Source organism: Stomoxys calcitrans, chromosome 5 (genome assembly GCF_963082655.1).
Source record: "Stomoxys calcitrans chromosome 5, idStoCalc2.1, whole genome shotgun sequence".
NCBI lineage: Eukaryota > Metazoa > Arthropoda > Insecta > Diptera > Muscidae > Stomoxys > Stomoxys calcitrans.
Window position 1 is genome coordinate 118,310,784 of NC_081556.1, and position 18,565 is coordinate 118,329,348.

General features: G+C 41.5%; 1 protein-coding gene across 1 annotated transcript; it reads left to right on the forward strand.

The window, feature by feature from the left end:
• The first annotated feature begins 3,655 nt into the window (after positions 1 to 3,655).
• LOC106093676 (dynein regulatory complex subunit 2) lies at positions 3,656 to 16,857 on the forward strand. Its single transcript, XM_013260790.2, has 6 exons — positions 3,656 to 3,790; positions 3,876 to 4,128; positions 10,236 to 10,459; positions 15,548 to 15,940; positions 16,201 to 16,374; positions 16,438 to 16,857. The coding sequence occupies exons 1-6, from the start codon at positions 3,656 to 3,658 to the stop codon at positions 16,855 to 16,857; spliced, it is 1,599 nt and encodes a 532-aa protein (XP_013116244.2).
• Positions 16,858 to 18,565: the final 1,708 nt, after the last annotated feature.

Sequence of the window (18,565 nt, forward strand, 5' to 3'; positions counted from 1 at the left end):
TTCAAAAACGCCTTGGAGATGGGTGCACCGATTTAAGCGAAAATTTATACGCCACCTTATGGTACCCCAAAAACACGAAATTGGTATAAAATTTTGGAGTCAAGTAGCCAGGGGGACGCCCCATCCCAAAACTCACAAAAACGGGCATGTTTAGCGATTGGGACAATATAAGTGCCAAATGAAAGGTATTTAAGAATAGAGTACGAACTTGGCATAAAAATTACGACCTTACTGTCGTGGGGTTCCCACACCTGAAAAACATCACCAGCAGGACACTTTTACTATTTTGGGCAATATGGGTATCAAATGAAAGGTATTTAAAAGTAGAGTACATATATGACATAAAAACGTATCCCTTGGTGTCTGAGAGGTCTCACCACCCTTCCGAAAACCCGCCAGCTGGACATATTTACCGATTAGAATAATACGGGAGTCAAATGAATAGTATTTGGGAGTTAAATACGCTTTCATATGCGTGTCCAAGCACTTAGGAGGCCGCTCCAAAAGTAGCGCCCAAAATCAAAAATGAAGCGATCGAGACAATATGGGACTCAAATGAATGGTATTTGGGAGTAGAGTATGAATATGATATTTAAAATTGAATCCTAGTACCTAGGGAGCTGTCCTAAGCCCTTAACCGACCCAAGTTTACCACCAGAAATCAAAATGAACCAATCGGGGCAATATTGAGCTCAAGTGAAAAGTTTTCCGGAGTATAAAACGAATATGGCGTCAAAAATTGGATCGAAATACCGAAGGCATCAACCCAAGAGCACCGCCCAAAATAAAAAGCGGACCGATCGGGACAATATAGGACCCCAATGAAAGATATTCGAGAGTAGAGTAAGATAATGATATTAAAAATTGGATCCAAGTATTCAGGGAGCCGTGCCAAGCCCAAAATTAAAAGTGGACCGATAGGGACCATATAGAACTTAAATGAAAGGTACTTCAGAGTAGATTACGGATATGACTATCGAATATTAAGAATTGGGTACAATTACCAAGGGACCGCCCCAAAACCAAAAAAGATCCCAAGTGGGCATTTTACATGATCATGGTAATATGGGATTCAAATGAAAGGTTTTCGGGAGTAGATTACAAATATGGTATTAAAAATGAGGTCCAAGTGATAGGAGGTTGCCCAACCCTCAAACAACTCCCAAAATATGAATATTTGTCAATCATGGGCATATGGGGTTCAATAAAAGGTATTTGGTAGTAGATAGACAAATTGTACTGGGGATATACATATGGTAGTAAGAAAGAAATTTATTTTTCGCAAATTGCTAATGAAGGTGCGGTCATTGATAAAATCCTTCCAGCAAGAAACAATCTTAAATTTTCAGCCGTTATAGGAGACATGAATTGGGGATTTGTTGGTAGTAGAAGAGGAAACTCTTTGTCTTCAGATGAACTTCCGTGGATGAGAGACTTGACACAATCGGCATAAATGCACTCTTTAATATCGGTCGGTATTTATATCGGTGTTATCTGCGCCCATGCCAAAACAGAAGACAAGAACGAAAACACTAAGGATATAATTTACGATGACTATGTCCAAACTGAAACGTCAGCAGACGGCATGGAAGTAAGAGCGGAGACAATGGAGGACATGTTGAGACTTCTGGTGGAAACAGATTTTCCATGGCATGCAACGGATCACACCGAGATGCCGGAATCTAGGAGCAATGAAGTTAAACTAGACCTCATCATTACGGAATTTGAGGAAGCCTTAAGGTTTTCCAACCTTCTGAGTCACCATACCTTATGGAATATTTCCGGCTTTACTGCAGAGAGGTGGACTACCTGGTGCTCTCCTTCTGAGTTCAAAGGCCGCCTTCGACTGTGGCAGATCTCTCAACGAGATGGAGAAATAGTTCAAATTTCACTCTTTCTGGGTGCCGTGCCACAGAGATATCCCAAGAAATTGTAGAGCGGACGAGCTTGCGAGACTAGGAACTACCTTACACATTCTCGGGGAAATGGAATGTGTAGGTATGACTCTAGAGACATGCAAGCTAAGTCTTCAGGATCAGGTCCGAAGGACAACAAATAAGAGATGATTACAAGGGGAGCAGCGTAGGTTGTTGGCATTCCAAAATTATGTGGTCTGGTCTAGACTGGTCTAGTCGCTGGCTAGAACAGAAGTCTCAGTCATTACATCCGTCACTGTCTGATCGAATATATGTGCTGACAGACTAAAGGTTGCCAGTAACGGCTTTTGCCGAAGCTTTGGGGATGTCAATGAAGATGATAGAGGAGACTATAGAACATGAGCCAGCGTTGCGCAGAGGTTAGCATGTCCGCCTATGACGCTGAACACCTGGGTTCGAATCCTGGCAGGAACATAACAAAAAATTTCAGCGGTGGTTATCCCTCCTAATGCTGGCGACATTTGTGAGTCACTTTGCCTTGTAAAAACTTCTCTCCAAAGAGGTGTCGTTCTACAGCATGCCGTTCGGACTCGGCTATAAAAAGGAGGTGCCTTTTCATTGAGCTCTGAATTGAATCGGACAGCACTCATTGATTTGAGAGAAGTTTGTCCCTATTCCTCATGGGCAAATTTGCATAGAACATCTGCTGTGTGTAAGTTCCGCACTGACAGTCAGAAGGAGTCCCACTTTAGACTATCATTTCTTTGAGAACTTGTCTGATTTAGCGAATGTGCGCTTTGTATGGTTCAACGGTACGAACTAGAAACATCTTCCGTCTGCTGCTCCTGTGGTATCACAATGGACGAAAAACGTCTAAGTGAGTCTGATGACAGACTACCACTCAATTCTAGCCAAACCAACAGTTGTACCGAGTCAAACCAACAGTAATGGCCGAGCACTGGTGGCCCCTAACACATCAATCGCCTTTTAGAAAAGAAACTCACATCCTTCCCTTTGCCTCTTTAATATGAATTGCAAATCCCTTAAATTTATTTCAGCCATTTGGCCAATTTTCTTTGCCTATTTTAATTTAATTAATAGGGAGACTTAAATTTTTGAAAGCCTTTAAAAGCCATTCGAGCGTTACCTTTTACAAATGTGCATGGGCCAGGATAAAATACATAAAATCTCCATGAGATCCCAAAAACAAAAATGAAACCCAAAATAGTTTCTCAAACAACCCATATAAGTGCCTTCAAAAATTGCTCCTTGAGGCATTTGTTAACACTTTCAGCAGAAAATGTTAAAGTGTCCAAAAAGGGATTTGTGCACCTGGCTAAGAAAGCAACGCACAAACAAACAAATGAAGCTTCGGCAGATAAATACCTTTTCACACATTCACAAACAGGCTATTGCCTAAGAGCCATTATTATCAGTCCATATATGAGGAGACTATACGACTCGCACACACACACACGCACAACAAGGATTTTATTTACCTCCCATAAATTAACGACGCACCGAACGACCCACGTTGTCAACGTAACCATGATAAGTAACCAAGTTTACGCTTTCCTGCCTTAAACATAAATTTATACCTTAAACACTCTGCCACTTTACCGGTCGATAGGAAAGCAGCAACCCGGCGGCCGGCGGCAGGATAAATCCTTTCGTTTGAAACTTTTGGCTTCATTGTAATAAACTTAAGACAGAAGGTGCAAAGAATTTATTTCCCCCCTCCCCTCCCGCCAACGAATAGCAGAGACGAAACATTCGAAATGGGCAAAAAAGGCAAAGGAAATAAATTGGCCAAAATGTCCGAGGAGGAGAGGGCCAGATATCTGCAGATGAGGGCCGACATAGAGGAGGAGGCTCGTAGACGAAAAATGCAGCTAATATCAATGTACATGAAGGTGGGAAGAAATCATTTTATTCAAATTTTTCCGTGAGAGAGCAATAAAACGGATTTATTTTTGTTACATCCTTTTCGTTGTTTAGAATAAATTAAAACGCGAAGAGGCTTTTAGTCGCCTTAACATGGCCAAAATCAATCAGGAATGGCGTTCCATACTACGCCAAGTCAAATGCCAAGAGCTACGCAAAGAAATTGTGGATACCGAAAAGTACAGCAAGGATATGTTGGAGCACAAGGACAGTGTGATTAAGCGTCTACTGCATGATTTAGAGGTGGCCCACAGTCAGCACGATAATAGTTCACAGACGCATATGGAAATGTTGCAGCATTTTATGAGTAAGTCTTTGGGTGCCATGACCTATTGAAGACTAGTAAGTAAGGCTATAAACGGGTAACTTAACAAATTGAAATTTTTCCCATTAACATTCCATTATATTGGGTTGCCCAAAAAGTAATTGCGGATTTTTTAAAAGAAAGTAAATGCATTTTTATAAAACTTAGAATGAACTTTAATCAAATATACTTTTTTTTACACTTTTTTTCTGAAGCAAGCTAAAAGTCACAGCTGATAACTGACAGAAGAAAGAATGCAATTACAGAGTCACAAGCTGTGAAAAAATTTGTCAACGCCGACTATATGAAAAATCCGCAATTACTTTTTGGGCAACCCAATAGAATAGAAGGGATAACTCTAATATCAATAATTTCTGTCCGATTCTATGATAAGGGAGCTTCTGTTTATTGCCCAGTCCGAACGACTCACCGAAGAGCTACACCACTAAGTAGAGAAGTTTAAATGGCTGTTTTCCTCACTAATGTCGCCAGCACTAGGATGGGATTACCACCGTTGAGATTTTTATAGTCACCACCAAAGGATGGGGGTAACTTCATTTTGGCATTTCATTTGCAACACAAGGAAATATCCATTTCCGACCATATAAAGTATCTATACTCTTGTTCGCCATAAAAATCTAAGATGATCTAGACATTTCCCACCGTCTTTCTGTCTGTTGAAATCACGCTACAGTCTTTAAAAATAGAGATACTGAGCTGAAATTTTGCACAAATTGTTTGTTTTGTTTAGAGGCAGGCTAAGTCTGAAGATGGGCTATATAGGATTATATCTTCATATAGTCTCCATATAGAACGATCTGCTGATTTAGGGTCTTAGGCCCTTGCAAATTGCAAATTTTGCCCCTGAACTTTCCACAAAGGAACAGGGGCAAACTTCTCACATATCAATGAGTGCCAATGCCGATACAAGTTTAAGCTCAATGATAAGGGGTCTCCTTTTTATAGCGGAGTGCGACACCTCTTTGGAGAGAAGTTTTACATGGTAAAGCAATTCACAAATGTTGCCAGCATTAGGAGGGGAAAACCACCGTTGAAAAAATGTTTTTCTGATGGTTTCGCCAGGATTCGAACCCAGGCGTTCAGCGTCATAGGCGGACATGCTAGCCTCTGCGCCACAGTGGCGTCCTTAGGCTCTTAAAGGCTACATTTATTGACCGATTTTTCAGAAATTTGGGAGTTCTGTCAGGCCACTCGTCATGCTTCTTCAATTTGGCCCAGATCGGTCCAAATTTGGATACAGCTGTCATCTAGACCGATCTCTCTATTAAAGGTCTTGGGCATATAAAAGGCGCATTTATTGTCCGATTTCACCCAAATTTGAGACAGTTAGTTGTGTTAGGCCCTTCGACACCCTTCTTTATTTTAACCCAGATCGGTTAAGATTTGGATATAGCTGTCATTTAGATCAAGTTCTCGATCTGTCTGGTCCCATAAAAGACTTATTTACTATCTGATTTCAGCGACAAAGTAATTGATGTTAGGTTTTTTGACATCTGTGTCCTATATGGTTCAAATCTGCATTTTTTTGGATATAGCTGTCATAAAGACCGATAATTTGTTGTACACAATTTGATTTGACTTCTTGAGCCCCAGGAAGACGCAATTTATGTCCGATTTGACTTCCAACAAGTGCGCCAACTACGGCCCGAATAGGTCTATAACCTGATATAGGTCCCATATAAACCGATCTCTCGATTTGACTTCTTGAGTCCTTCAAAGCCGCAATTTTTGTCCGATTTGGCTGAAATTTTGCATGCGGTGTTCTGTTATGACTTCCAATAACTGTGCCAAGTACGGTCCAACTCGGTTTATAACCTGATATAGCTCCCATATAAACTGATCCCCCGATTTGACTTCTTGAGCCCCTGGAAGCCGCAATTTATGTCCGATTTGGCTGAAATTTGGCATGTAGTGTTCTGTTATGACTTCCAACAAGTGCGCCAACTACGGCCCGAATCGGTCTATAACCTGATATAGGTCCCATATAAACCGATCTCCCGATTTGACTTCTTGAGTCCTTATAGGCCGCAATTTTTGTCCGATTAGGCTGAAAATTTGCACGTACTGTACCGTTACGACTTAGAAAAACTGCGCCAACTACGGCCGAATCGGTCTATAACCTATCTCTCGATTAGACTTCTTGAGCCCTTGAAAACAGCAATTTTTGTCCGATTTGGCTGAAAATTTGCACGTAGTGTACCGTTATGACTTAGAAAAACTGCGCCAACTACGGTACCATATAAACCGATCTCCCGATTTGACTTCTTGAGCCCTTACAAGCCGCAATTTTTTTCCGATTTGGCTGAAATTTTGCATGCGGTGTTCTGTTATGACTTCCAATAACTGTGCCAAGTATGGTCCAACTCGGTTTATAACCTGATATAACTCCCATATAAACCGATCTCCCGATTTGACCTCTTGAGCCCATACAAGCAGTAACTTTTGTCAGATTCGGGTGAAATTTTATATGTAGAGTTCTGTTATGACTTCCAACAACTGTGCCAAATACGGTCCATATAAGTCAATCATCTGAACAGCTCCCATGTAAACCGGTCTCTCGACCAACCATGTTCGGTTCCTAGAAGTTTTAATTTCTACTTGTCTGACAGAAGTTTGGCATGTATTATGATATCATACCCTTCAACAAAATGTTTTTCTATACATTTTTAGCAGAATCCATGGTGGTGGGTTCCCAAGATTCGGGCGGGGCGAACTTAGCACGCTTTTACCTGTTTGGTGATCCCTTTGATTGGCTAGTTGCTGTTGTTGTTGAACAATGTGAACATCCAGAACCATGAACTCTGCGACCAAGATGGGGTGTGTCCAGAGGGATCTGGGTCAGAGTCGAGCGGGACTGGCTGGGCAGTTAAACAGGAGTCGTATGTCGTGTGTTATAATCGGGACGGGTGGCGTTCGATCTCCAAGGACAACATTCAACCGGTAGCTATCCACCGCATCTGCTACCATGTCTGCATGAATGTTGTGCAGACTCGCTTAATGTAGAGGTTCTCTCTTGTAGCGCTGAACCTCTGGCTCTAGATCAAGGAGATCCTCGTTGAGGCTTCTGGGAGGTGGAGACCTATCCCCAAGACCATGATTTGGATGGTCCCCGCTGTAACAGTCCAGAAGGTATTGTTTAGACAACTTGTAGTTATGTCTTCGCACGGGTAGGACCTTTGTCTCCCATTTAAGGTGGTTCATGTGAGAACTGAGAAGACAGCTCGTCGCAGTTCAAAGAGTGACATTCCGACAGATCTGAATATTATTCCACTGCGTGTCACATCGCAGAAGAAATCACACTAGAGGTGCATAATTTACCCCTGAACGGCCACTTGTTTTGAACGTGGTCAACAAGGTTTCTTTATCAGCACCCCAAGTGCAGCCGGTAAGTGACTTGAGGATCTGGTTTCTATTTCTGACCTTATCGCAGAGCTGTCAAATGTGAGACCAATTATTTTGGCACACTTGATGGTTGGAACTGTTACTCCATCGATACAGCTCCCTACCCACCTCATGCGTCTATGTAGTGAACAATGTGGCTGAATATATGGTGATAGATATCTTTAGATCACTTGGAACGAAATAAGCAGCAAGTTCGTTGAGGTAGACGTTGAACCATTCGCAAATGTCATCAATGGGTGGGGGCCTGATGCCAAGATCGTACAATCGTCCGCAAAGGATACCCTCTTCATGCCGTCCTGAAGGGGTGGAATAGAGGATAGGTTCCCGCCTTGGGGAACTACCTGTTTCACTCTACGGAGTTTTGTTCTTTTAATTCCAATAATGACTGGCGAGCACACAGGTAATTCGTTAAACAGAGCTTCTTGTTGGCGATTACCTCAAATAGTTTGGTATTGCTGACCGTGTCGAATGCTCTCGATAGGTCCAGTGCCACGAGGACCGTCCAATCACATGGCCGGGGCTAATTCAAGTCACGACAAATATGTGCGGTGATGGCATGAGAAGCAGTTGTTATACTGTACAGTCTTCAAAATCCATGCTGATGCTCGGCGAATGGAAATTCTCCAACCAGGTGCAGTAGCCCCTCAAGCGTCTCGGCTACTGATGAGAGAATGAAGATCGGTATGTAAGTCTAACCCTTGCTCGGGTCTTTTCCAGGCTTCAGTAGAGAGATCGCTCTGCCTATCTTTAAGCCATCGGGTACTATAAGAGTGTTCAGAGATATTTGAGGACAGTTGTAAGGTACTCGACTCCAGGTAGATCCAGATTCTTCAGCATCAGAGTAGAGATTCCGTCGAGGCCCAAAGCCTTGGATGACTTGGGGAAACAGATGACTTTTGTAACTTTGTCCACGGTAATTTGTGATGGCTGTGCAAAGGCTTGGAGACCACTTATACGACGATTGCATCTCCTTCTTATCTTGTCCCTCTCGGGATGCATCTCTTCGGGTCAGTCACAGTTACGACGCCAAAAGTTACGAAGGCTCTGTCATTTCTCTTTCCGGGGTTCGAGAGTACCTTAACAGTAGACCAAAGCTTGCTTAATCGGTACCTAAGTTACATTGCTCCAAGTTTTCCAGCCATAAATTCCGCTTATGTTCGTAGACTACCCTGTTTATTTCCGTATTCAGTTCACTGATTCTGGGGTTAGTGGTGTCCGGGCAACAAATTCCATCACGCTCGTCTGCGAGTACCCCTGCCTGTGCCGGGAATTCGGGCCGCACCTGGGGTATTCGACTGGCTGGTATGTTAATGATGTCTCGGAATTTTCTCTCGGCTACGAGCACATTTGTGGGGGTGTCAATTCACTGAAGCGGCAATTGATGTAATCTCTAAAGCAGGATCCAATAGGTTATGAAGTCGGGTGATCGGTCAATGGTGAGAATTATGGGAAGATGAACTGATCCCAAGGGAATGATGGCTTGCCAGATTATGTCACTCTGGAAATCAGAGGATGCAATGGAAATGTCTGACGAGCTGCTGCACCTCCTCGTAATCTTTGTAGGGATATCCTTATTAACCATACAAAACGTGAAGCCTTCAAACTGTTCTGCCAAAGCTATGACCCGCTGGTTTTTAACCTAGGGCAGAATGCAATGAAAGGTGTTGCGCATCAAAGTTCCCAAGAACCAAGTCATTATGGCCAGACAGTAGGCCGTTAATATCGGGCTTGGAAACCTGGGCATTATCTGGCACACAACTACCAACCGAAGGTATTTGCACATTGTATAGCTTTATCTCGGCAGTACCAGAGCTAACTGCTATCCACATACATTCCATGTTGAGGTCACTAGCGGCAGGCGCAGGAGAGGTGGGTCTATACTGAACGGAATTGTGCACCACGAAGGCCAATCCCCCACCTCCACTCCATTAAAGTTCCCTAGAACCAGGCGATTTTGGCCAGACAGTAGATCAGTAATGTCGGGCCTGTAAAACTGACCACTATCTAGAACACAACTACCAACCGGAGGTATTTGCACATTGTACAGCTCTATCTCGGCAGTACCAGAGCTGACTGTTATCCACATACATACCATGTAAAGGTCACTAGCGTCAGGCGAGATGGGTCTATACTGCACGGAATTGTGTACCACGAAGGCTAATCCCCCACCTCCACTCCTTTAGTATGGTTCGTTGCCACTTTGTTATTTTTTTTTTTCAAAACTGTGGCAACGATTGTTTTTGCTTGCGTTAACTAAGTGGCAACGAACCATGAAACTCTTAATAGACATCTTTAACACTGAAAAACCCGATATTGTAACATTTGAACTAATTGGCTTTGAGTGGAAAGTATTCCAACAAAACTTTTTTGTGAACGATATGTCTTGGAGTGTGAAGGACCTTATTAAAAGTTTCATACATGGTTGCCATTTTATGATTTTATTTTTCTTTTTGGATTAAAACATTTTGCAATTAATTTTATAAATTGATTAATGATTGGTATGCATTTAAATGATACTATTTGAAGTTGAAGGAACCCTATCAAAAGTTTCATCGGTCGTTATCACTTAAAGACTTTAATTTTTTTAGATTTTTTTAGGGCTATGGAAGTTTACTTCCAAAAAATTGCTCATATTATTATCTTTTACTTAATATAAATATTTTAAAATGCCATCATTTGCCTTTTAGATATTCAACAACAGCGTTTGGAATTCTTCAAAAATAACTATGATAGCGAGCGGGAAGCTATGCTACTAGAATTCAACGAGGATTTTAATAAAATGCAAAATCTGCGGGTTCGTACCCATGAGCAGTTGGAAAATGTCTACTATCAACTAGAAGAGAAGAATGAGAATCAAAGAAATGAGGCACATGAACGATATCTGGCGAAATTGGATGACATTAAAGCAATGGTAAGATCCTTAGAAACCACAAACCATAGAAGATAGTTAAAAATATTGGTTTCGTATAAAGATATGCTAGGCATTTTAAATTATTGAAGATAGCAACCTAATAACTATTTAAAACCACAAACAAAACTGGTGCTTACTATGGTATAACAAAGCATACCAAGCATAGCTTAAAAGTTTAGTACCAAATGATGACGATAATAAATACTGATCACTTAACTAACGGTGAGTATTTAGTACATGAAGGGCAGCTAAATAAAAGAGAACACTTCCTTATAAATATATTATTTTGGGGAAGTGTCCCCAACCTAAAAAATGGTTTCGAGGTAGTGCCATTGTAGCATATGTCCTACGTCCTCCTATTATCTCTAATATTATTTTGGAGAAGTGTCCCCAACCTAAAAAATGGTTTCGAGGTCGTGCCATTGTAGCATATGTCCTCCTACGTCCTCCTATGACGCCATTGTAGCCTATGTCGTGCCATTGTAGTCTATGTCGTGCCATTGTAGCCTATGTCCGCCATGTCCTATGACGCTGAACACCTGCGTTCGAATCCTGGCGAAATCATCGGACAAAATTCAAAGCGGTGGTTATTCCCTCTTAATGCTGGCGACATTTGCGAGGTACCATGCCATGCCTGGTTATGTAAAAAATTCTCACAAAGAGGTGTCGCTCTGCAGCAAGCCGTTCGGACTCGGCAATAAACAATGGCCAATTATCATTGATTGGATATAAAACTCGTATTCCACTCTCAAATATCTTTCATTTTTGTCCTATGTTGTCATAATGGGTCAATTAACCTATTCGACATATTTTTAGGAGTAAAAGCGCCACCGAGACTTGAACGCAAATGCTAATGTGATATTTGTTATCTTCCCCCAAATATATTTCATTTGAGTCCCATAAAGCCATGGTCGGTCAATATGCCCATTTGGGGGTATTTGGAGGTGAGGCGACCTCACATTACTTGGACCTATTTCTTTATGTCATATTTGTAATCTACCGCCGAATACCTTTCATTTGAGCCCCAAATTGGTAGGAACTTCAAATATATCTGTTAGGAAGAGTTTAGGGGGTTAGGTTGAATCGTCATATGCCCATTTGGGGAGTTTTTGGGCAGTGGAAGGACCGCTATATTTCTATCTGATTTTGTATGCCAGAGAGATCTACGATCTCGAGGGCGATTATTGAATTCAGAAATACGTTTCCCAGAGGTTTGGTGGCTGCCTGGATGTCAGAAAAAGGTTAGGTTAGGTAACGGGTAACTTTCTCGATTTGTCCAATCCCAGTTCTTGACAGTACAGCCTAAAGCCTACATGGTCTTACTTTCTGGAACCATCCGAATATAAGTCCACACAAGAATGCAAGATCTGTGTCCCCATAGCCCGCACCACTAAGTATCACCTATGGTTTCTGGATAAGAACTACTTCAAACTCTCTGGCAACCCGAGGGATTTTCATGCCGCCGAAGTAGCTTTTCAATGGTCGAGATTTACATGCAGCAACCTGACAATGGTCACTCTCCGTCTCTCCGTAAATGTTACGTTACCCTTTTCGTCTTCTCAGAGATTCATCCCCAAAAGATTCGTTTCATCTCATCGTGTTGAGTTTCCTCATGCATCCAGGTGTAACTGAGCAACTACTGATTTTTTGGCAGTTTTTAAGTTTGCTTCTTTATCGCCAACGCACACGATGAGTCTAATGCAACCAAATGACCCATTTATATAGAGCTTGTCGAGTCACGTCTCGGAGCCTTACCTTCCGCTCCGAGTTGCGATGTGGATGACAGTTCCTCAACAAGTCTTCAGCAACAATCTCTATAACCCAACCTCTATACACCTTTTGTACCTTTTAAAAACGTAGCATACCACTCCTTCAGACATGTTGAGCCCTGCGATGCAGTTTGTTTTGGAACTTATACAGCATGTCTCCGGTTAGGTAAGGTTAAGTTAAGTAAGGTTGAAAAGAGGGTGCGGATATTAATACGCTCCATGGCACTATGGACATATACCTAATCCAGTAATCGGCTTGTTGTGCGCTTTAAATACTAAAGGGTAATATTTTAAGAGGTATAGGAAAAAAACACATAAATTTTAGAAATATTTATGAAATCTTTATTTGAATCGATAGTACGGTCCATTTATGGTGGCTGCGCTTCAAATGGTCTATACGCTTAGTCCAATCTTGACATTCAATGTTGGCTTCCAATGCGTCAATTGAAGCGGGCTTAACTGTATAGACATGAGCTTACACATAGCCCCACAAAAAAGTCTAAAAACGTTAAATCGCACGATCTAGGCGGCCAATTGAACGGTCCCGAACGTGAAATAAAATGTTCACCGAACTCGCCTCTTAATAAGTAAATTGTTACGCATGCTGTGTGGCATGTGGCATCGTCTTGTTGAAAGTTGGATATCGTCTCACTGTAGCGCTCACCATTCACATTTACGTTACGATTCGCATTATCTTTGAAGAAGTACGGTCCAATGATGTTACCAGCCCATAAACCACACCAAATTATTACTTTTTCTGGATGCATTGGTAGCTCATGCAATGCTTCGGGCTGATCTTCACTTCAAAATCGACAATTCTGCTTATTTATGTACCTATTTAGCCTAAAATTAGCTTCGAAATGATATAAAAAATGCGCACGATGAACTTTCTTAACAGGGCACGCATTTTGACAATAAAATTCAAAAGCTTGCAAGCGTTGTTCGTTTGTAAGACGATTCATGGTTTAATTATAGACCAAACTGAAGAAGTTTGACAGTGAAAGAAAATACGAAACGTGCGTGAGCTGTTTAAACCGGTGTAGCCAATAGGAGGCCACCGTATTGCAGAGGCTAGCATGTCCGCCTATGACGCTGAACGCCCGAGAAAAAAAATCAGCGGTGGCTTTCCCCTCCTAACTTTGGCAAACATTTGTGAGGTAATATGCCATGCAAAACTTCTCTCCCAGGCGTTCAGCGTCATAGACGGACACGCTAACCTCTGCGCTACGGTGGCCTCCTTGAGCCTTTAGAGAGCGCAATTATTATCCGATTTGGTTTAAATTTTGTACGACATGTTTTGTTATAGTTCCAACAACTGTGTTAGGTATGGTTCAAATCGGTCTATAACCTTATATAGCTGCCATATAAACCATGTCAACATACGTGTCAAATATGGTCTGAATTAGTCTATAGCCTGATAGAGCTCCCATATAAATCGATCTCCCTATGTTACTTATTAAGCCCCGAAAGGGCGCAATTCATATTCGAATTGGCTTGATATAGCTCCGATATCATAGCAAATCTTTTCTTTTATCCTTTGTTTGTATATCGGATTCCATAGTGCATATAGGATTCGGCCCGGCTGAACTTAGAACGCTTTTACTCGTTTAATTCTTCCTTACTCCACTATGGTCCAGCACCCAAACTATGCGGATCGTGCCATTCTCAGAGAAGACGTTAATCTCCTAATACTCCAAGACTGTTCTTGACCTTACCATCCTGCTTCTAATTGCCCTTATGGCAATTTTACTGTCCGTAAAGATGTTGACACTCGGCATCATCCAGTTAACATCACACCACCTCAAAAATTCCTCGATCGCCTGGATCTTCGCTCGCAGGACCGTATTATGGTCAGGCAGTCTAAACAGATCTCAATCCCTGGGTTCTCAATGTTGATCTCCACTCCCAATCTGTCCTTTAGCTTTGATTTATACGTGTAACATGATCTTCCATAGGGCAATACTAGGGTTCCGTCAAAAAATTGTGCCGTTGGGAGCAGTGCCTCTCCCCCGACCTCAAGTGTCGTCTCAGATATCCGATCGGAAACCTCTTCCCTTCCTTTTAGGTTTCTTATAGTCGCCTCGATTATACCCCGATGGTATGAGCTGCTCCCAACCTCAATCCATTCTCCCATCACCTTAAGTCTCATAGCCGCATGGTTAATCTGTACGTCTATGGGTCGGACATCTAGAATAGTCTACAGTGCCCTAGTGTGCGTGGTCCTTATCGCTCTACTTGTGTTCTCTGAACCTGTTTACTATCCTAACATTGCACTTTTTCCCCCATGGCAGTCCACCAAACTACTCAGGTGGCACGGAATTACTTGAGCACATAGGCTGAAACTTTGAGCTCCAATCTGTGTGGTGTTCTTTGTTATCACGAGAAGCTTAGCTGAGAGCTACCGGGCGCGTCCACAGGTTGCGGATAGAGGAATGCTCCATACGGAATAGCTGCAACTGCAGTCGTGAACAACCAGCGGTATCGAGTAGAGAGTCTCAGTGAGAGCCCGGTTGGTACCGGTTCTTGCTTAAATACTGAGTGCCTATGATGCTTGATGCGACAAGCCGAGTTATTGGTGCCTTTAAATAAACAATGGCCATCATGTTCCCGCGGAAATCGGTCGTATAGATGGGAACGAGCTTGCTCGTCTATAAGAGCTTGCCGAGGGTCGCCACCTCCACATGCAAAAGTGGCTACAACAACAAGAACAACTAAGACGTAACCAAGTTTTGATCTAATCGCGCTCCTGTAGAGCCAGTGAACTTTCCTCGGATGCAGGCCCCATTACGAGCCTACGGCCCATCTACATAGTACTCAACATCTGTGAGCCTTCTCGGTAAGCTCCTGGGTATGACACTTCCAATTCAGTTTCCTGTCCAAGAACACTCCTAAGTATTTGACCTTGTCAAATATCTAAATCGTTTTATTGAGGAAGCGTGGTGGGTTTAATTGGCCCTCCTTTGTCTTCCTCGTGAACAAGCATATTTCAGTCTTTTCGGGGTTAACATTGAGACTACTAGATCTAGCCCAGTCGTATGCCATCTGCAGGACACTTTCGGCCCTTCCAATTAGCTGGTTCAGATCCTTATCCATTAGAAGTATTCTAACATCGTGTGCGTAGCAGACGGGTTCAAATCCCTCCTCAGTCAGCATCTTTCTTCTAATAAGGCAGGACAATAATATAATCTACAGCAACTGCTCCCTAAAGAGGCTGAACATTGCAACCGGAAACCGAGTTTCTTTCCTCGCTTTTGTCATATTTTCCCACCGCCATTTTTGATGTCTGAAAGTTGAATTTTAAGGAATCTATCTCTTCCAGATGCAACTACGTATTGAAGACATCACCGAGAAGGGTGAGCAGAAACTTGAAAAACTTTGGAATGAATATCAACAGGCCTTGGCTGAATATGTTCAGCATACGGAGGGTTTCTATGCTGATTATATGGATCTCAAGGAGAGGGATGAGGAGTATACCAATCAGACTCGAGAATATTGCTATGAAATTGAAAAGGCCAGTAATCAATTGGCAGCTTTAAAGCTAACTTTGGCCGATGCCGAAGATAAATCTGAGGTGAGGCTGAAACATTTAAAGGATCTCAAGGAGTATATGGGTAATAAACACAATGAGCTCAAGGAGAGAATAGATGTGGAAATGATGGAGAATGAGGAGAAATTCAAGATGATGAGTGTGGAAAGCTACAAGGCGGTAAAGGTGAGTTGCGAGAAAATAGTCTCTAAAAGGTACAGATTTTCACTTAAAGCAATCCTCAGTTTATATGAAAGCCAAGGAAAAATGAAGGGGAAACCAATCCCCTACTTTCTTTTTATATAAACTGAAACTTAGTAACTATAACTGGGTCATGAGCATCTGGACTAGACAGCAGATATTCAAATGCCATACCTCTGATTTCGTTGCACATACTTTTTCTCATTATGTAGCCTATAATAAAATCTCATATCTTTGCTTTCCAGTTTTTTAAAAACTTATTTGACAAAGGCAATACCCTGTTGCAATTGGTCACCGTGTGTCGCAAATTTGAAACCGAAAAGGAGAAAATTTTACCCTTGGGCCTGCCACCCATTTCCAAGTTAATGTTTGAAAATGAGGCCGAGCAATACACCCAAGTGCCAGAAGAGCTTAAAGCGGTAGGCAGTTGAATTTTTACAATTAATCACAACTCTATGGAACTCTTTAATCTTTATTCCCAGGAGAGCTTTTGCAATTGGCAATTAATGGAGGATTTCTGGAAACGTGTCAATAATGTTAAAATCGATTTGGTGTGTTTGACGCAACGCAAACGCAGCTTGGAGCAGGAAAACGAACGTCTCAAATCGGAGCTGGAGGAACGCTTGATGAGTCTCAACATCAGTAATGGCATCAATACCCATGTCAATGATTACTTGGCCAAAAGGCCAAGCAGTATGCGCATTAAACGCGTCGAACGCATCGATTTGGACCAACGCCAAAAATGCCAGTCGGCCGATGTAAATGTGGGTCGACAGCAAAAATCCCATCGTCCTCATACCACATCGTGCATCACGGAGGCCAATTTTACCACAGCCGTGCGCTCACGGCTGCTGGCCAAGGGAAAACCAAAATTGGCCAAAATTGTGGCAATAAAACATTGAACAATTGTTCCATAATAAAAACGAAATCATGGCTTTGGAAAACCCAGAGAGGGTAGAACGACGTGTAGTACAAGATGATGGTTCATCAATAGGGTTGCCATGCAATTAAAAAAGGAAAAAAAGTTACACATTTCAAGGAAACCCACAATTGTTAAGCTAGTATTAAAAAATAAAAAAAACCGCTGTTCTTTCCTAAAAAAATTTTTTATACAAAAATTTTCTTAAAAATCTTTCCGAAAAGAAATCTTCTTCTTTTTTACACAAAAAAAAATTAGGAAAAACTTTCAAACGAAAAAAAATTTGACCAAAAATGTTTCTAGACGAAATTTTTTCCGATCGAAAATTCCGCAAATTGCTAATTTTGCCCATGAAGGAACAGTGGCAAACTTCTCACATATCAATGAGTGCAGTCCCATTCTAATTTAAGCTCAATAATAAGGGGCCTCCTCTTTATTGCCGAGTACGAACGGCGTGTCGCAGTACGACACATCTTTGGAGAGAAGTTTTACATGGCATAGTACCTCACAAATGTTGCCAGGAGGGAAAAACCACCGCTGAAAATTTTTTCTGATGGTCTCGCCAGGATTCGAACCCAAACGTCCAGCGTCATAGGCGGACATGATAACCTCTGCGCTACGGTGACCTCGAAATTTTTTCCAGACGAAAATTTTTTCATCGAAAATTTTATTTCTTATATCCTTTTCGAGACGAGCTCAATGATCGGAGATATTTCTTTGCATATCGAAAAGGAAAGCCAGAGATTGCAATACACACCAACCAACAGGGGACGCGTTTCGAAATTTGATTTAGAATTTCTCATCAGCCATATTAGGAGTGAAGGCTCCAAGCGCCGTACGTTGGTATCTTGTACTTGAACCGACTTTATTGCGAAAACGCCTCTGTGATACAAACAAAACATTAACCACGCTCGTCAACCCTGTCTATTAGCTGTACCTTTACCCAATTCATGTGGTTATGTATAATGGCAGATTTTTTGACTGCACAATTTACACCACTCCCATGGTATACACATGATTCGGTGCATCCGTTGGAAGTTGTATTGATGGCTTCGAAAACTAGACAACAGCAAAGGCTCTTGCTGTTGCTCCGTGTGCCCAACTTCGATTCCCGGCCGTGCTCTGCCGAATTTGTCCATTTTCAAGTTTTGTTTTTGCCTGTTAAGGCGACGATCATTAGATTTTACAAAACTTTCTAGACGAAAATTTTTCTATACGAAAAACTTTCTATACGAAAAACTTTCTATACGAAAAACTTTCTATACGAAAAACTTTCTAGACGAAAATTTTTCTATACGAAAAACTTTCTAGACGAAAATTTTTCTATACGAAAAACTTTCTAGACGAAAATTTTTCTATACGAAAAACTTTCTAGACGAAAATTTTTCTATACGAAAAACTTTCTAGACGAAAATTTTTCTATACGAAAAACTTTCTAGACGAAAATTTTTCTATACGAAAAACTTTCTAGACGAAAATTTTTCTATACGAAAAACTTTCTAGACGAAAATTTGTCTATACGAAAAACTTTCTAGACGAAAATTTTTCTATACGAAAAACTTTCTAGACGAAAATTTGTCTATACGAAAAACTTTCTAGACGAAAATTTTTCTATACGAAAAACTTTCTAGACGAAAATTTGTCTATACGAAAAACTTTCTAGACGAAAATTTGTCTATACGAAAAACTTT